The sequence below is a fragment of the Epinephelus fuscoguttatus genome, linkage group LG17, assembly GCF_011397635.1.
Source record: "Epinephelus fuscoguttatus linkage group LG17, E.fuscoguttatus.final_Chr_v1".
In the NCBI taxonomy this organism is placed as follows: Eukaryota; Metazoa; Chordata; class Actinopteri; order Perciformes; family Serranidae; genus Epinephelus; species Epinephelus fuscoguttatus.
In genome coordinates, this window is record NC_064768.1 from 18,063,082 (window position 1) to 18,084,229 (window position 21,148).

The 21,148-nt window shown below is 38.9% G+C and overlaps 1 protein-coding gene across 1 annotated transcript; it reads left to right on the top strand.

The window, feature by feature from the left end:
* The first annotated feature begins 220 nt into the window (after positions 1-220).
* spaca4l (sperm acrosome associated 4 like) lies at positions 221-15,889 on the top strand. The gene is made up of 2 exons (XM_049601727.1): positions 221-386; positions 13,913-15,889. The coding sequence occupies exons 1-2, from the start codon at positions 330-332 to the stop codon at positions 14,180-14,182; spliced, it is 327 nt and encodes a 108-aa protein (XP_049457684.1). The 5' UTR covers positions 221-329; the 3' UTR covers positions 14,183-15,889.
* Positions 15,890-21,148: the final 5,259 nt, after the last annotated feature.

Here is a 21,148-nt window from a genome sequence, read left to right on the forward strand (position 1 = left end):
CATATATGAATATTGCAGAGACGCATGGGGGTTATTTAAAATCACCATTTCCCAGCTTTCCCACACTTTAACTTCCCTCTGGAGTATATCCCTCTCACCTACGATTCACACAGGTGGGAGAGCCTGGAAAGAAAAAACCTGGTTGGATGTCCCAGAAGACCTGCTCTGATTGGTTGACAGTGACGTTTGGATGGGAGGTGGAGGCTTATAAACGGCGGAAAAAAATTTTTGGAGTTTGATCCAACGTTATAACGGTCTGAGTCTCCACAGGCAGACAGCCTCTCCTGAAAATCCAGTGTGTAACTTTATTGCTCTCCTATTTTTCCAAGATGAACAGAATTATTCTCCAGCTCTTTGCTGTCGGATTCTGCTTTGCAGTCGGTAAGTAAAATATCCTTGATATTAATGTTATGACTTTTTTAAAAATCGTTTAAAAACGCAGTTTAAAGCATGGCACATGTAAAAAAAATTACCTTAAAACCATTAAAACCGAATAGCTTCATCTTTTAGAAGGAGCGTTTAATTATTTACCCAGACAAAACCTACTGTTTTTTTAGCCTACATGAAGTTTGGTGTGGCTGTTGTTCCCCTGAGGACATCACAGCACTGTTTGCAGTATCACTGCGGTCAGAAATTACGTTGTAGGTGCTAAACTCATTAAAATGTCTAGATTTTGATTCTACGTGTATCTCTCATGTTTTCCATGATCTAGTTTTTAATAATTGACCAGAAAATTATCTTGACGTTTTTTCCTGGCAACATGGATCAGATCCGTTTATCTCAATAATAATAAAAAAAAACATAATTGGCTTTCTGTTACGGGAATTTGAAAAGTGTGCGTCACAAGTGTGTGTGTTGTTTGTTTGTTTTTTAACGTGTAAGTGTTCAGTGTTGAATGCTGCAGACCTTGGGGCTGTTGTCTGACTGGGTGTGTTCACTCTGTATACCAGTGCTGTGCTCACATCATTTAGGGGCAGGGGGCCCAAAACAAGATGTGGGCACCTTTTGTGTTACTGCCATTATTATATATTATCTGTTCCTGGTTTTGTAGTGTGTGTTTCAATTGATCTGATAACTCATTTGATTGCTTTAAGTGAGATAATGAACAGTAAAGCTATAGCATCACCGGTTCAGTTGTTAAAGCCCATCCAAACCCTTTTGTTTCTCTTATGTCATCTGAAAGAGCTATCAGTCTAATTTGGATCAGGAATAGTTTGCTAAAAGTAACAGTAAACAATTTCAATAGTTAGCTGAAAGTAACAAGTAAACAATTTAAACAGTTAGCCTAAAGTAACCGGTAAACAATTTCAATAGTTAGCTGAAAGTAATGGGTAAACAATTTCAATAGTTAGCTAAACGTATAGTTAGCTAAACGTAACGGGTAAACAGTTTAAATAGTTAGCTGAAAGTAACGGGTAAACAGTTTAAATAGTTAGCTAAAAGTAACTGATAAACAATTTTAATGGTTAGCCTAAAGTAACCGGTAAACAATTTGAATAGTTAGCTGAAAGTAATGGGTAAACGATTTCAATAGTTAGCTAAACGTATAGTTAGCTAAATGTAACGGGTAAACAGTTTAAATAGTTAGCTAAAAGTAACAGGTAAACAATTTAAATAGTTAACTAAACGTAACGGGTAAACAGTTTAAATAGTTAGCTGAAAGTAGATAAAAAAAAATAAAGATACATAGTTTCAATTGTTTGTCCATTACTTTTAGCTAGCCTAACCTGAGTTTAGCTAACTATTTTATAAGGCAATGGATAAACATTTAACACAGTTAGCTAACAGTTAAACAATTGAATCTATCAGTGTTGTAATGATCAGTCAGTAGTCAACTGACAGAAAATTAACTCTTTTGATCATTAAGTAATTATTTCAGTAATTTTTAAGGCAAAAATGCCTCCCATGCTTTGTTTTCGGCTTTATCGAATGTGGGATTTCTTCAGCATATCTGACAGTAAAGTGAATATTTGGACATTTGGTTGGATAAAACAAGAGCCTTGGTCTTCGGGAGTTCATAATGGCCATCTTTCAGTAGTTTCTGACATTTTATAGAGGAAGTAGTTTATTGAGGCCAGTATTGGCTTAGTTGTAGTCCTAAAATCAAATGATATCCCCTTTCTAAAGGACTACTTCGTAGAATGAGTTCCCACAGATGAAACAAAGTAGCCAGAGTTTTGCTGTGTTTACCCTCCACGCACATCCCAGGCTTTACTCTAATGCTGTTATTACAGGTTGGGGTGAGACAGCCTGTTTGTGGTACGAGGATGTTCTTTTTTTCTCTGCCTAGAACTTATTAAAAGACTGAATCATGTCCCAACCTGCCAGCCGTTGCATGAGAAATTCCTCACCGTGTAACAGTTGAGGCTTTGCCCAAGTCTCAAATTCCACTTCTATAGAGGGTCTGTAGACAGGGTGAACCATAAGGCCCATTTGTTCTTCTACTATTGTGTTATGAGGCTATTGTAGTCCATTTTTTTCCTCTGGATCCCCCCTCTGTTGTTTCAGTCTCCTGTTTCAAACCACACCCTTCCCAGCAGGAATTATATTCCCATTCTGGCTGTTTTTTTTTTACTTTCAGGTGATAGTTTTGACCTTCAAGTTAAGAATTCTTTACCTGAGCACTTGTTTGTAACGGAGAAGTGATTCACAAGTGCATTTAATTACATGCTGTGGTTTTACATCACCCTGTAAATGTGACCAGGGGAGATGAGTATGTGTGAGTGGGTGAAAAGTAGATGATTTCACATGGCATGGTTGATTTTTGAGGTAAACACGTTACAGGCTACTGAAAGGTTTCCCCAAGCACCAGCTACCAGAAAAATAGACAAAAATGCTTGGCTACTTTTGATCCAGATGTCAGTAGATTCATAAAGTCCAGTTGTTTTTTTTTTGCTCTTCTGTTTGGAAATGAATTCAACTTTTGGCCTTTCAGACAAATGCAAATTAGTTTTGCTTTCTTGAACACATATTTTAAGATTTATCTTTTAATAATCTGTAAACATGATTAAAAAAATCCTCCTGCCACAAGCAGTCTGGATAATCCCATCTGTCAAGTATGTCGGCATTATCACTTACAATCATGTTTACACACCAAACCAGACCTGCAGTGTGTTCGTTTGAGAATGTTAACAATCCCAGCACACGCTTTGAAGACCTTCTTTGCATATTTACTTTACACATACATTACTTTTCATAAACTTGCTTGCATATTCATCTAGCGACGTGCTGTCTCATTTTAACTTTCCATGCACAGTGGGTTTGTTGTTGTAGCACATGACTCATACTGTGAGTTTAATTTCTGGCTTGTTGGTATTCACTGTTTTTCTCTCCAGTTCTCCCTCACAGTGAGCCCAGACAGTCAGAGTAATAGAAATCGGTAAATGGGACGTAACTAATGATGTTTCAGCTGGTGGGAGGCTGGACTGAGTCACTGCTCAGCTGCTCCTGTTGGTCACACATGATAAGGTTGATGTCTGATGAATGATACACAAAAAACAAACACACACACACAAAACTTGTTTAAACTAGAAACAAACTATTTTAAGATCTTTTGCAAACAAGGATGCCCCCAGGTGGAACTATTGGGTAGTGACTCCTCCCAGAGCACTGATTACAATGGAGACACTGCAGCTCCGTGAAGCACACTGTTGGCATATATTGTGTCTGAGCTTGTATCAAATGAGCAGCACCATGTGACTGATGACGTCTGAAGTTTCAAACCTCACTGGTGCTTCATTCAGTTTGATAGTCTTTAAAGTTTTGCAGTTTATGTTGATAAAAACTGAGAAATATGGCAATGTACACTTTAGAGATCATTTTGACTTGATACCAAGTGAGGTAATGAAATTAATAAACTGATTAAATTAATATAATTCTCAAATCACTTCACATTAAGATTCATACGATGAATTTAAAACACATGAGCCCACAGTGACACTGACCCTAAACTACACCAATAACACCCATTGGGGTTTTGAGTGAGCAAAATGTTTTATATCTAGTCTTACATATTTTGAGATATTGTATTATTTTACTGTAACATATTGCAAAATATATTTAATGCAACCATTTTTAACTACAGATTTAATGATATCACGCAGACTTGTTGGACTTTTATTGCACACATACGAAACCTGTTAAAAACAGTGGTGTTGTAGTGCTTTGCAGGGTAGTAATAGTTTTATATTTTTCATTAGTTTTGACATTATTCACACTTATTTTTGTTATCAATTCAGATAAGTTTCCAGGGTGAGTTTGCTCATTTCAGTTTAGTTTCTATTGCTTAAAATTGTTTGTTTTTAGTTAAGTTTTTATTAGTTTCAGTGTTCATGCCTGTTGTGTTTACAAATTTGACCATATTTTTATTTTATTTTATTTTTATCTCAGTGAACTAAAATAAAATTACTAAACTAGTGAACTCAGTGAACTAAAATAACCTCGGTGCTGTGGCCCATTTTAAGGGGCTGCTATACTTTTGCAAACAACCAGATGTCACTGCTGTTTGTTTGCTGTTTTAAAAGCCTCAAAGCTTCACAAGGCTCCATTCACCCATCCCCATTATCAACCACATCAGAGCTGTTACTCCACTGTAAACCTGTTTGTTATTTAAATTAGATTCAAGAGGATTTTAAACACAGCCGCTGTTAGTTTCTTTGATATTTATCTCTGGTCTCTGTGTATTTTCTCCACATGTTGTTGTAGCTCCGGGATCTGTAGTTTTAGTGACAGAGCAGTAGAGGGCAGCATATGTCTGACACTGCACAGTGAGGATGATCCGTAATGTGCCACACCCTAGAGTTCTCCTTATTATCAGACTGGATAGCAAAACAGAGGTTCTGCTCAGTTTTAGGCAGAAAACTATTGTCATCAATTGTAATTGATCTGATTCAGGTTTTTGTTTTCAAATTCTGGCTTTAAATCCTTCTGAATATGTTTAGATGCAACTAACAGCCCTACAGAATAAACACAGTATAACATATCTGGTAAAAAAAAAAAAAAAAAAAAAAAAAAAGTCTTTTTTAGGCATGTAGCAAAACTGATTTGTTTAATGTCTCAGAACTTTATTATCAAAATGAACAAATTAGTTTGAGAATACAATCTGATACATATTCCCCTCGCAATTCTTGAAGACTTTCCAGAGGTAGAGTGAAGTACTTCATCAGGTATTGTGCGTGTTTTGAAGTTGTACAATCAGCCTGTAAACTTCAAAATCAGTTTCTGGTTTGTCTTTGTAGGACAGATCTTACTCAAGTACTGTTGTACCATTCTGAGCTAATTGTACATTACTCGCAGGGATAGTCTGGATCTTTTGAAGTGGGGTTATATGAGATACTTGTCTATAAACGGTATATTATTCACAGTAGATGTCACTTGTCACACCCCAAGCTGGATTCCAAGGATGTTAAGCAATGTATTGATATGAAGGAGTCAGCAACAAAACATATTTCATCCACCTTTTAAAAGTCCCACCTAAAAGAAAAATCAATAATAATTTAAAGGTACGCTACATTGAGAATATTTTTTCCTGCTTTACCTTGCTGTCAGACAGCAGACGGGGAAATGAGGCCCTTCTATGGCTCTATTCAAAACCAGAGATTTTACATTGCTAAACACAGGAGTTGCTGGTCTACGGCTGCCTTTAACAGTTAGTTTGTGTTATTGTGTGACTTTAGCAATGAAAAGGGTACATTCAGACTCACCTCAGTCACACTATAACACAAACAAAGTGAGCGAGGCAGTAGTAGACCAGCAACTTCCATTTTCAGTGAGCCAAAATTACTGTTTTTGTCAGTGGAGTCTGGTGGCTTTTACAAGACCATAAATGGGGAACTTAAGCTGTTAACAGCTTCGCCGTCTAATGGGCTGTCTGGCTTAAGGGCGGGCTTTTTAGCTTTTTAGCTTCTCAAACTGGGCACATGCTGACCTTAAGTAATACACTACACTGACTTAGAATTAGTACCCCATGTTGGTACATTTTACTTAAGTAAATGCAGGAGTATTTCTACAATGTTGTTTTGCTACTTTTTCTTAAGTAAACAATCTACATCTACCACCCCGGACAGTTTCTTTGACAGCTGGTTTAAGACATTTTTCAGCACTTTGGACTTGAGGCGAGTCGTCCTGATTGAAAAGTGGTGGATGCTCTGTGCTCAGGTGTGTTTTCTCGTTCACCTGTAACGAGGACATTGATGAAGGTGTGGGGAGATGACGTAAATGTGCACCACATGACTTTCCAGTGATGAGAGAAACATTTTGTATTTTTTCACTTTCATAGCACAATGTTCTTGAACCCTAGCAGGAACTACAAGAAGACATCTGCGTCATCATTAATTAATCCCGCAAATATGCAGCGCTGTGTCTCACCTGGCAGTCTCCTCTGCCAGTGTTGTCAGAGGTGATTGACTGCACTTGTTTTTTTATGGGGACATACTTTACTTTATCTTTTTATCCATGGAGTGCTCTGTTGCAATTAAGTGAGGTGGAGCTGCAGCTGATTTTATGTTGAGATGCTTGTGCAGCAGTGAACAAACGAAAAGCTTTCCCGCAGCCATGTGACTTCACCTCTCTTTGTGTAATTGTGTGTGTGTGTGTGTGTGTGTGTGTGTGTGTGTGTGTGTGTGTGTGTGTGTGTGTGTAGATGAGATTACTCAGTAGGTCGGAGGATCAAGTCAGACTGGATTTCAGATGGCAACACATCAGTTAGTATTGCAGAGCGCTGAGGTGTCACAAGGTGTGGCAGCGCCAAGATCACCTTACACTTTAATTTTCAGTGATTTACCTTAAGAATCGTGCTGACATTATAATATATCGCTGTCAAGTGAGGTTGTAAAAGCAAGTGAGTCAGATATACTTGTTGATACCTTTTTACATATTTCTTAAGGTGTTGCACATTTTGTCTCACCTAGATGAAGAAATCTGTTTTTATTTCACTCCAGAATATATTTTAATTGTACATATGATGTTATGTATTAGCAGGAGCAACAAAAGAGAAGGCACAAGGATTGTCAAAAGTTTTTCATATGTCAGCTCTACTTGAACTCGGGTGTAACCGAAACCAGCGTGGCAGGATGTGGGGCTGTTCCTGTACAAAGGCGTGGCTGTGTTTTTTATCTCTGAAGTGAAGAATTGGGATTATCTCATCAGATTCATTGAATTCAGGCCCTCCCACAGGTTTTTATTTTGACACATGAAAACATCTCTGACATCATTTATTTGCTTAAGACATTATCCAAGACAAATCCTCCTTGTTGTGGTTGACATTAAGTGAGTTTCTGCCATTACTCCTCCATTTACTAATGTGTTCTTATTGACAAAGTGTCAGGCTGTAACAGAGTATGATGTAGTGGGAGCTACTCAGCTGGAAAAAACTGGGAATGGTCATGAATCATCTCAGCAAACATCCCACTAATACATCATGTTAGTTTTTGTAAGTGTAGTGTGACACTTTAAAGGGAGACTACATGTTTGCTGATATGAGCTGCGTCTCTTCTTGCATCATCTTACAATCTGTCCTTTATTCCCGACCAACCTGATCTCATACCTACTTGTCATATTTTGACACTTGGTCTGAAATCCCTGGTGTTAGAATACTGATGCCGGTAGCAGCTTCCTGTGTCATATCTTGACCATGGATTTATAATAATACCTGGATACCGGATCCCAAGATGGCGCCTATTCATCCAGTGGAGTCGCTCACCTGTGATGACATCAGATGATTTTAAAACACTTTTCTTGGCTTGAGGAAGGTTTTACGAATATAAAACCTCCATGGATCAAACATTTGTAATAGAAAGAGTCTCATCTTATATAATGGTGGCCTATGAGGAAAGTGCTTTTAGGACCACTGTGGATTTTTTTGCTATAATACCACAATTGGTAAAAATTGGTGAAAGGCTGAGCTGCATTCCTGGAGGTCTGATCTTGACGCAGAAGGGCGATAAGTCATATGAGTCAGCTCGTGACTAAGAAGGGCTGGTGGTTAGGTTTAGGCAACAAAACTACTTGGTTAGGGTTTAAGAAAAGATGGTGGCTGACAGTGGCGTGCACAGACTTTTTGAAGGGCAGGGGCGAAAAGAAAAAAAGGGCACTTTAGCGTGCGTTTTGGCTCCCAGGAGGAGGGCACTTTAGGGTGCGTTTTGGCTCTCGGGGGGGGGGGGGGGGACCACAGTGCCAGTTGTTTTTAATTGCGAAAATATGCTAAATGGTCAAACTTGTTTATATCTGTTGTCACTTTCAGCCATAACTGTAACATTTTAACGTCTTAAACTTTTTTAGGTGGCTAAAACTAACTAATTGAGGCAGCATTCACTCAGGGCTGGCTCATTTTATGTACGTGATGTGGGGGGTTTGTACCAGGAAATTATTATTAACAAACATTGTGATTCAATGTATACCCACAGCCAATCAGCAAACAGAGGCCTCTTACTTTTGTGCCTATCGACGAAGAATTTCCTCCCACCTAAACGCCTCCTGGCCACAGATTATAAAATTACCCCCAACTTTTGGTTTGCCTATCAAACGGCCACAACAAGGAGTGGCCGCTGTCACACACATGCACAACATTTTATTACAGATTTTTTATTTCTGATATTGACTCTTCAGTTCGTACTGTTACACTACTTTCTATTATAACTGCAGCTTGTGGCTCCAGTGGCTGCTGTTACGAAGCTCCCTTTCTTTTTCTGTAATGGTGAAATATTTGGATTCAAAGCTTTATCACTCAGCTAAATATAAATATTGAGTGATTTTCTAAGATTGCTTCCCCTGTTATGTCGTTTGAATAATGTTTGGAGGCCTGAATATATTAAACCAATGGCCAATATGTTAAATAAACCAATTCAGTGTGTGCTCCACTTATGTCTGCTATTGTTCACCATCACCAGTATGCATGCCAAAGATGGGAGTGGTTTTCCCTGCTCAGACGACTTAATTTTAGTCATTTTCAGACGCCTAAAGAGGTAAAACGATACAGAATTTCACAATAAAAGCATTAGAGATGAGTTACCTCTAGAGATGAGCAACCTGTTTTGCTTCAGGAGGCACTGGTTCAAAATCATAAAACCGAGCTGTACAATGCATCAGAAGCATCTTATATCACTTTTATTTTAGCGTCTGCATTCCCTTTTATAATCATCACAAAGTATTGACTGTACATAAAGGAAACCGCTCATGTTAAAGACACATTCACACACAATACAGTCAAATAAAACAAAAATCAAAGGGGCTTTACAAGCTTATTATTACAGCTTTAAATTAACTACACACTGTAAATCTTAATAAAACAAAAAAGAAGCAAAGGGATCTTTGCAGACATGACTTCAGTATGTACTTTCCATAATGACTGATGTAATGGGGCACTGACGATGGAACTGGAGCAACTGGTTTCTAGTGGTAGTTTTACCAGAATTCACTCTAAATGTTGAGTATCTTCCCTCCCAGTGCTGAGTCACACAGTTTCAGCTTCACAATAGTCACTCATCTTCAAGGTTTGGTGTCACACCGTGACAACAGACAGCACTGAGTTGGTTGTTTTAAATATTAAAAAAATGAAAATAACAAAGTCTGTTTTTCCATCTGTGTGCAGATGGTATCACCACTCCCAGTTATCATTTGACCTTTCTTTTCTAAATGACCTTAAGCAGCAGGAGCATCTGTAAAACCCGTCCTTAAGAAAACTGGCAGCTGTGACAGCAGAGTGGTTCTACTGTTGAGCTTAGCTTTTATTTTTTTTGGAGCATGTCCAGAGCAATGTTCAATCCAGTTCATAATAGTCTGAGTGGGTGGAAGTTCACTGCAAAGATCAGCCTCTCATTGGGCGGAACGAGCCACCCGCTGAAGTCCCGCCCTACCTCCGGTTGCAGTTTTCAACACGTCCTTTACTAACTTTTGCGGTGTTTGATCTTGCGGGGATGTAGCCATTTTTCTGCCATGGTTCGCGTCCTGTAGGCAATATTTTTGTGGGCGTGTTACACCAAAACCTGTTTCCACCCGGCAATATTTTTGCAAGCGCAACCTTGCTGTGGCACCGATCAATCACGATTGTGATTGGTTGAAAGAAATACAAGCAGCCGGGGCGTTTTTTTCTCCAATCTTAAAGTGAGAGTCGGCCCAGCCAGACCTTTCTTTTCTTGAGAAAGGTCTGGTGAGCGAGACTAAGTTCATAATAATACAAGGCTTGCTGGCAAGTAGCTTTGTTGCTGGCAGTGACAGTAGAGTTCATGGGTGTGTATCGGGTGCCCCTGTGGTGTTACTGAGAGAGTTTATCACATGCTCTTTTTCCACCTCACATGACTTGAAGTTTATGTTTGCAGCCTCAGTCACTGTTTACATGCATCAAAAAGGGCAATAATCCTTTTCAGTTGTTTACATAGCTAATGAAAAAAATAGTTCACAAATTCCCTCTCAAGTCACAACTTCCACTGGGTTGGTTTTATTTACATTTTGTTCATATAAATTCACTATATTTGCAATTTTACAGTCTTTTATACTGCGGAAACTTTAAGTTTGCATAAATACATAGCTGTCACTACTTGTGGGGGACAGATTTTAAAAAAAAAAAAAAAAAAAAGTCCCTGAAGACACTTGATTTTACATTTTGACGTCCCTGTTAGACCTTGCAGTCCTGGTAAAGCCCTACAGAGCCGCCCCAGTTCAAATCTAATAATTTAATATGGCGTGGTTAGATTTTGATTCTCTCCCTGTTTTTGTTTTGTTTTGTCTGTGAAAGTGCTGTTGATCCAAACACATAAAACAAAGCGTGGACAGTGTTGAGAACGAAAAACATTTTACTTCCTCTTTGGCACAGCTTGAAGCTTGAAGTCATTCCAACATTGCAGTTTGACTGACACCAATATGCATGTTTGCATTTACATCATATCACTGTTTGTTTATATAATCACACACCCGGATCTTAAACCACAATCACATACGATGATACAGATGATACAAACAATTCATTAGTCCACATTTATTATGTTATACTTGTATCACTTCTTGTTGGTGCAGATTGATATCTTGTAATAACTGCAAAATCACAAGACTGTACTCTACACAATTAGTATGGAAATATGGACACAGCAGGTATTTAAGAGTTATCTGGTCAGCATTTGACGAGATAAGCCAGTTTTTCAGAATCAGCAATGCTTCTCCAGAGCTATAAACATGCTGATCTTTAAGTGTATATTCAATAGGAGTTCCCATTTTTTAAGTTGTGGTTGTGTATTTATTGTTGCTGTCCATATTCCTTATTTTATGTATTGAATGTTATTTCCTGTTCACTTTGTATTTCCTGATGCGCCACATTCTTCACCACATGCTGCTCTGAATTTGTCAGCATTGTGAAAACCCCCGCCTTGTTCATGTCAGCTCACTCTCTGTGAGCGTGATTGGAAAATCCTTAGCTGACGAACATCCTGAGTTGATGACCACCGTTTTGGGCCTGTTATCTGTGAGGCAGGCCTTTGTCAACAAACCTCGACTTTAAACCAACTTCAGAGTTTCCACTATGCAAACTAATGGTTTGAATTTTTAGGTTTCTGCACAGGGTACAATTATCTGTAGTCTGCAGTCATTTTTCTGTGTCTGGAAATGAACTCACAGCTGTTCATGAAACTGGTAAAAAAGTTTAATTCATAATGCTCAAAATTATTTGTCTGAGGGTTTCACTACTTTTTCTGCATGCAAGAACCTTGCTTCACCCGAGGGTCACATTTGCAAAATAACAGGAGCCCAGAGGTCACTTTCCAGGATGCGAGGACATTTGGCGCTCAGCCCAGACCTCTGTCAGGTTTCTGGAGGATTTGTCTGTGGCACTTTTTCAAAAACAACCTCTATTTTGGTTTTTTAATGCACTCAAGCATCTTTTTTACATCGATAGTGCATAAAGGAAGGTTGTCATCAACACGCACATGAAACCCTGTCAGTTGCATTCTCACAATACCTTCAGAGGAGAATAACTTGGCACTTGTGAAAGTGTTTTCATTGAGATGATTTTTATTGTGCCAGGATGATTACGTGATTATTCAAATCATCCATCAACAGAAAAGTTTTGTCATTTAAGCCAATGGTTCCCAATTGGGAAATACAAGAGTAAAATGTTTGTAGCAGTTCAAGTAATTAGTTAGAGAATTTAAAACAACCAGGAAGTTGCCAATCAACCTGAGTCAGTTATACCACATTCACATCAGGTGTTAATAATCATTAATTTAGAGCGTGCGAATTGCAGTAAATAGAAGACTAAAAATAATGGGTTCATCATATATTCACTCAAAATACGTTGTTTTTACATGAACAGAAAATGTTGGAATCATGTGCTCACACTGTCTCAAACACCTGACAGGTATGGCGTATCGAGTTTACTACTTTGATTGCTACAGAGGTGGGCCTTGAGATGGTCACAATAAAATGCCACTCTAAAATGTGCAATGTGATCACACAACACGATGCCACAGATGTCACAAGTTTTGAGGGAGCGTCCCATTGGCATGCTGACTGCAGGAATGTCCACCAGAGCTGTTGCCAGTTAACTTTCACAACCAAAAGTCATCCCCAGTGTCATGTCTGTGAATTTGGCAGTACATCCAACCAGCCTCACAACTGCAGACCACATCTAGCCACATCAGCTCAGGACCTCCACATCCAGTGTCATCACGTGCACGATCAATTAGCCAGCCATATAGCTGATGCAATAATTGGTTTGCACAGGCAAACTGTCAGAAACCATCTCAGGGAAGTTCATCTGCACGCTCATCGTCCTTATGAAAGTCTTGATCTGACAGCAGAGGGAAACTGCTCACCTTTGAAGGCATCTGGCACTTTGGAGAGGAGCTCTTTCAACAGACGAATCCTATGTGACCAAAGAATGCATATCTGTAGCGACAGTCACACGAAATCACAATAAATGTTTTTTTCCAAGATAAAACTGCACACTTTAAGGTGGCCTTTCATTGTGACTATTCTAGTATGCACCTGTGTAATAATCATGCTGTTTAATCAGCATCTTGATTTGCCAAACCTGTCAGGGGGATGCATTATTAAGTGCAAGGGTTCACTAACATTAATTTAAAAAAAAATTGTGACCAAAATGTGAAAAGAAATTTTAAACTCATGGAAAATGGGAGTGTTTATATTTTTGTTTATGTTAAAATAACCCTCAGTTGCAGCTGTAGACAAAAAGTGTTTTTGAAATAGTGATTATGATCACTGATGCCTGTCTTCACTCACAACAGATAAACTCAAGTATATGCAGGCTTAGCAAATCACTCTTTCAACTTGTAGCCATTAAATCAGTCTGACACTTTGTCAAAAAAAAACTATTAGGCACACATCAATAAGCCCACATGTACACAAACACTGTAGTTTATTTTAAGGTAATCCTGCTCAGTAGAGCATCAAACATACAGCTGAAAATAAACCCCAGCACATGCACATTTTACTCCTGTTACACTAAGGTGCAGTGTTTAAGGAAATTACCTAGGCTTTTTTTTTAGAATTGTAACTATATATTTGTAGTCCATTTATAAAGATATATGTCTTCAGAACAAACCTAGGACTTGGTGACAGAAAGGAAATGTGTTCATTGCCTTTTTTTTTTTTTAAAGATATTTTTATGGGCATTTTTTGCCTTTAATTGATAGGATATTGAAGTGTGAAAGGGGGAGAGAGAGAGAGAGAGAGAGACATGCAGCAAAGTGCCACAGGCCGGAGTCGAACCCGGGCCGCTGCGGCAACAGCCCCGCACATGGGGCGCCCGCCGCACCACCAAGCCACCAACGCCCCATTCATAGCCTTTTAATTGCAATTGAAACCTGGGAATCACCAAAACTGGAGTAACAAGGTCTTCACCCAGCAGCAGCATGCAGCATATACCTCTCACAGTGCAACTGTTTCAGTGAAACACGGTGAACAATAGATACTAACAGTAATTGTGTGTGTTTGCCGTCACTCCACAGCCAAAGTCATTGATATCCAGATGAAGGGCTGTCTAGAAGTGGCCAAGTGCAACATGACCGAAGACGTGAACTTCCCCAGCAGCAGCTCCAACGCCACCGTCTACACCGTGACCAAGACATGCTGCAACACTGACCTGTGCAATGCTGCGCCCGGTCTGCCCGGGGCCTCCGGGCTGAGCCTGGCCTTCGCCACCATCGCTGCTCTGTTTATGGCCAACATCCTGGTTTGATTGAAAACAGTGGATGACAGATTACAAAACGTGCGCGTCCACACACACACACACACACACACACACACACACACACACACATAAAACACACACTACATATTGAACACACACCAGCACTACAAGGATTAAATTATCTCCTCAGACATGATTTTTTTCTCCACACGTGTTCTTTGCTCTTGAAGTGTACTGTCACACAAATGCTAATGCAAGTTTAAATCCCCCCCCCCCTCCTTTTTTTAATCAGTAAGATGTCCCAGTCCTCATTTCACTTTAAGGAGTATCTAAATGTTAGTTTACCAACAATTTAGAGTAACACAAGACATCAAAGGTGATTCAAGGAGTCCACCACCTGCTTACAATGAGTACTGTAAAGTTTTGATAAATGAATCATGTGTTGTGTAAGTAAATTGTTTTGTAGGTCAATTGGTGTTGTTCAAGGGCTTCAAAATGAGCCATCACATAGGGGCCAGAAACTGCGGAGGCTTGCTCCAGAAGCGAGACAGTCCTCATACACACCTATATTAAAATGTCAACTTGACAGCAGAAATAAACATGTTTACAGGCCGGTACAAAGTATGGTTTTGGGTCTATATCGCAAATTTTCACTAATCCGCATGTAGATATAAGATATAAGATGGCGATGGCCAGAAAACAGGTGTCCACAAACCAATGAGAGATTATTTTTGGTGCCATCATACAGTAGCTTAAAGGAATAGTCCAACAACTTGGCAAAATTTATTCACCTTTTTTCCCCCCAAGAGTTAGATTAGAAGATTGATGCCACTCTCGTTTCTTTCCAAATAAATATGAAGCTATAACCAGCAGCCAGTTAACTTAGCTTAGCATAAAGACTGAAAACAGGAGGAAGCAGAGAGCCTGATGCAGTCCGACGGAAAAAGAATTTACCTACTAGCAACTTTAAAGCTTTCTAGTTAACAACTTAAATATTGAGCTTTGAAAGTGGTAGTAAGATTTTTTTTAACTATTTGACAGAGCCAGGCTAGCTATTTCCCAGCTTTCAGTCTGTATGCTAAGCTAACAGGCGGCTAACTGCAGCTCCATGTTTACCTTACACATGTGAAAGTGGTATTGTCCATCTCTTCTAACTCTTGACAGGAAGAGGAGCAATCTAAATTCACAAAATGTTGAACTGTATCGTCATTTTAGAGTCGTTTTATTACAAATATTGTGATTTCAAAGCACCTAAGAACATTTCCGTTTGTATTCATTTCTTTTATTGCCATTTGTTTGCTTTATTATTATGTAGCTAACATTATGTAAAATATCTTTTGGCTTATGTCTGGTAGTGTCTGTGAAAATATTTCTTTTGGTTTAGCTGGTTCTTCTATTTTGACACAAATAGCTCCATCAGTTCTGTTTAATCTGTTTTATTTTTTGATATTTGTGTCAGATCCACACTGCACATTATTCGTTAAACTGTGGGGTAAATGCTTATCTTGCTAGTTTTGAATGTATATATGGGAAGAACGGGATAAAATCAATCATGTTTGCAGAAATAGAAATGTAATGAGATTGCAGCAATTTGAAATATGTCAGGGCCAATGTACACAAATCATTAAAGTTGAGTTCCTGAAATTGACACTTTTGGCATTATTCTCCAAAAAAGAAACATGTCTGAATGTTTTTGCAAAATTGGTTATGTAGACAATCCCAAGAATGCAATAAATGTCCAACTGGGAAAAATAACTGTGTCTGTCTGTGTGCGTCACTGTTGTGATTTTGTTTCTTCCTTCTAGATGTCTCTCGTCTCGTCGCTGTTCTACAGGACCAACTAGTTCTTCAGGTTTTGATACCTCGTCAGTGGAGACTGTTTTGGCACACAATAGGACATTTTCAGTGTATGGGGAAATCTGCAGTTGCACCCTGAGCAAACCTGCTGGCAAACAAAAGAGCCTTAAAGCCATAAATCATCAGTTAATAAGTTAAATGTGATGTATTTATAAATGGCCTCTCAAATAAAGCCTTCTCTGAGTCAAGCGTAGGCTGGCCTTTGAGATCTGGAGACTGCTTTAGAGCCGAAACACACATTTAACACACTTTACACTCATGTATGTGCAAATAAACTAAACAAATGGTGGACTGATTTATTAGCCAATCATCAGAAACTAATAATTTCAGTCATTTTAAGGCCTCTTCTCTGTTGACAGCCATGGCCACAGGCATTGTTTTAGGGGTGCCCATCCATCTGCTCTATTCTGGTGAACGCAAAATCTCAAGAACACCTTGAGGGAGTTTCTTCAAATTTGGCACAAACATCCACTTCAACTCAGCAATGAACTGATTGTATTTTGGTGGGCAAAGGTCACTGTGACGTCACAAAAATTTGACCATAGCTCAAAAAATTATATGCTAATTGTGACAAAATTTCACACGAATGTTTAATAGGATAAAATGATGAACTGATGACATTTTATATCCAAAGATTCAAAGATCGGCTTCACTGTGACATCATAATGTTTTGCAAAAATACTTTTCTGGCCATTAATCAATGCTAATATTCTGAACAGAAAGGAAGACATTTGGTCAGATACTAAATTGGTGACACTTATCCTGGGTGTCCACCTTGAAACTGTGCTGATTGTATAGATCTTCTGTGATGTGGGTTGACAATGTGTGTGAAGCATCCATGCATTTTAGAATGTGTTTGCAGTGTCTGCTGTCATGTCTGCAATTGAGTATGAACAGACATGGATGTAAACTTTACCAGCAACTTGACTGGTTTGCAGAGGCATACAAACACTAGGCAGTAACTCTAGTCTAATCTAAAACGCCAAATGTTCTCTGGTTCCAGCTTCTGGAGTGGGAAGATTTAATGCTTGTCTGCATCACATGATAGCTTTGTAGTGGATATGTTGAGACTTTATGCTTCTTAATGTTTTAATTTTCAGTTCTACAACATTGTGCTTAACATGTTGTTAGGTTTAGGTAGTGTTATAGTCAGTACCACCTAAATCAAGACCAAGTACTAACCAAGACCTGAGCATATGAAGACAGAGACAAGACCAAGACTTTAAAGGTCTGTTGTTGAGATCAAGCCCAGATCAAGTGAGTCATACACTGCTGATACACTTACAATACAATGTGGAAAGCCATGGGCACTCCTCATGCTTAGCTGAAAGACTCACCTCTTGCCATACTGTTTGTGTGTGTAAGTGTACCATGAGAAATGTCTTGAAAGGTATTGTAGAGGTCAATTTTATTTATGGGAATTTGTTTTTGTTTTGTATGAGCAATCAAATACAAACACTGAGTGTTCTTGACTGGTCTTGAAATAAAATCCCAAGTCCTCTTTGTCTAAGTCCGAGACAAGACTTAGTAAAAACACAGTTGAGCATGAGACGAGGCTAAGACCTTCAAAAAGTGTTCTTGAGACCAAGACCGATCTGAAGTACCACGCAATAGGTTAAGGCACAAAACCTACTTGGCTAGTATCAGGAAACATGATGTTTCAGCTTAAAATACCCAGTATGTTTGCTACAAACATGTCTAGAAATGTGCCATTAAGAAGTACCTGTTGGTCTCAAACAGTTGTCTGCTACTTGGCAGCCGTTTCGCCTATAGGTCTCTCGTCATCCACCATTCCTTCTTCATGATGAGAAACTCTGCTTACATACATATAATCTGAACTTTGTCACTTAAGACATGTTGATATAATACATAAAGTACAGTCTGTATAATGCCGACATTTTGTTCAGGTGACTGGGCTGCTGTTGTGAATTAAAAATAATTATCGATGACTGATTCTTCTGCTTGTGTCGCAGGCTCAAGCGGTTTAGATTTCCTCATTACATCTATTGTTTGTTACATTCCTCCACGCTCAATGACTCTTCGGGTTAAGATGAACTGAAAGAACCCCTCATGCCTCCTCCCATCATCTGCCTCACTGTATAAATATGGCCTCATCAGGATTATCAGTGTGTCTTGGACTTTTTTCATTTGATTCCGAGCAATAACCAAGAACCAAACCAACAAATAAAGATGGGAAGGATCCTATTTGGAGTCATTGCAGCCGTTGCATTGTTCATGCTGGGTAAGTTTAATAATTATCAGTCAGTTATCACAAATTGAATGAAAATGGACAAGACATGCTGATATAGAGTAGAGAGACTAGACGCTAAAATTCTGTTTTGTTAAAGTCTTTTTGAACTTCAAGAATATTGAGTATTTTTCCGGCTATTTATAACTGTATTATGGTTGCAAAGTCTGTACAAATCAGAATCATTTAATCGGTAAATGCACTTGTATAGCACCTTCCCGGTCTTCTGACTACTCAAAGCACTTTTACTGTACATGACGTGTTCCCCCCGTTCACATACACTGGTGCCTGAGGCTACCATACAAGGTGCCAACTGCTACTCAGTTAAACATTCACACACTGTCACACACGGATGGCACAGCCATTAACTTGGAGCAATTTGGGATTCAGTATCTTGCCCAAGGATACTTTGACGTGCAGACTGGAGGAGTCGGGGACGGAACTGCCAGTCTTCCAATTAGTTGAAAACCTGCTCTACCTCCTGAGCCACAGCCGCCCGCATTGCGCAAACCAATGTGTGTACAGTGATTTGCTTTGATGAAAAGGTGGCTCAAATTCATCCATGTTGTTTAACAAATGCATCCTTCAACTACTTCACAGTCGGTTCTGATGATTCTCCAATGTGTCACTAAGGGAAGTTCTGGGCTCTCTGAGAAAGACTTTTTAAGGCGCCACTTCACCCAAGCAATAAAAAAAAATGCTGAGATCTACCTACGCAGATAGTTTTAGTTTTGTGTGATTTTATTTTATTTCATTTTGAAGCAAATTTGTGCTTCTGAAATTAATTTTTAAAAATGACACTACATGAGCATACATGTCATAACCTCATGTATGCTCTGATGAAGGTCTAATGTTGACCGAAAGCTCAACAATAAAGCGAAACACTGCATAGATGTAAGTGTGCAGAAATCTTTTCCTACCTATGTGGACATATTGATGTTCCCAGCACCTTGCGGAGACCGAGCCGGGTGGAGCGGTTGCTATTCTCCATCAAAAAACCTCCATTGAATCGCGGTGTCAGCAAACAATCTTAGATGTGGATATCTAAAACTGAGCAAGTGAAACCACAACTTTTGGCAACACTATAGGAAAGTTAGACAATATATTTTATTTTTGTGATTAGGGTGAACTGGCCCTCTTTACATAAAATCATAGCCCTTTGATTCTTTTTCAACCCTTCAAATGATATACAAGAACTGCGTTAACAGTAAAAGTGCAGCATTGATTACCATCCTTTTACACCTGATATATCCCTTGACAATATCAGATTCAAGTCAGCATTGTTGAGATCAGTATGATTGTTTTTTCATATTTCATATTTTCAGTTTGATTATATACTTATGGGGTTGATGACCTTTGCTTGTGTCACAGTGCAGGACGTGGCCGGCTCACAAAAAAGTAAGTTTTTGTTCAATCATTCATTTCACCTCGAGATATAGTTTATGTTTGTAATAGCTGTTTTAAGCTAATTTCCTTTCCCTTCACCACACAGTTATTCAGTGACTACTGTCATCACACTATATACTCAGCTTTTTTTGTGTGCTTTCATTGGTGTGTTGCAGGGGCCCTGACGTGCAACATGTGCAGCTACAGTCTGCTGGGCTTCTGCCTCAGCACCTCTGAGGAGACCTGCTCGACCAACACCAGCCTCTGCTCTACTGGAAAAATAAGTAAGTCACCTCCTGATGGCCTGAACGCTCACACCCTTTCCCTTCAAACAATGAATTACGGCACAGCCATGATTCAATTAAAATCACTCCCAAATACTTTAACGCCCAGTTACACACTCACACACGCACACACACACACGCCCCAGTGTTCCCAGCTGACGAACCTGTATATCATCTGACCAGATATTCAGGCTTTATTTACTTAATGATTCGATGCAGTAATTTATTTCTTTATTTTTTTTTTTGTATATACAGTGCGTAACATCCTGTATATAATCTTAAATACTCCTTTACAAGTCCTGCATGCTAGTTTAAAAGTAGCTGCGAGCAGTGAAGAACTCATCTTAAGTTTCACTGTCAGACACAAACTTTGTATTTCCAGTTTTGGGGGTTTTGGTTTCAGCCCAGGTAAAGAAGGAGAGAACAAAAGAAGTCAGGAAGTGAAGGAAAGAATGTTACTAATTATTTTTTTTATGTCAAATGTAAAATCCAAATCTGCAAAATAAAGATATAAATGTGAGTCAATAAAAAGTGTTAAATATTTCCATGCAGTGGAGTAATTAAGTATTACAGTAATATACTAGAATCACTCAAATTCAGAACCAGTGCTTCAAAACTGTATTTGGTTAAATGTATCTTAATAACTCTCATGAATCCCATACAATCCTTTCTCCGCAGCTTTCCAAGGACTTTCCAATGTGGGCTTCAACAGCCAGGGATGTCATGAGCCTGCTGGCTGCAACACCACCACCAACGGCACCCTGTTGGGTGTCACCTACATTAAGGTACTTGAATGTTGTTCAACAGACAAGTGCAACCCCGTCCAGACCAGCAGCGCCCCATCCACCAAGATGACCCTCACTGCCGCCATTGGTGTAGCCGTCCTGGCCTCCGTGTGGGGAAGCATTCTGTAATCTGCTGAGCAGCCAGCTGCTCATGAAATCCATTTGTACTATACAACATCAGAAACACTATCCAAAATAAATCTTGAACCTTGAAGAATGTTTATACTTATTACTCATAACTCAGGTCTTGTCATGTCAGGGTTCAGTTTTATAATGACAAGTTATATAAAACCTCAAACTAATGTGACTAAACTTTTTTTTTTTTTTATCTATACCTATCCTTTTAACTACTTTGCACATAGCAGACAACACACTGATGTGAAAATAAAGAAAGTCCTTAAAAAAACGTTTGTTGCCTCCACAACCTGCTCTTATTTCAACATCATGCATCCCT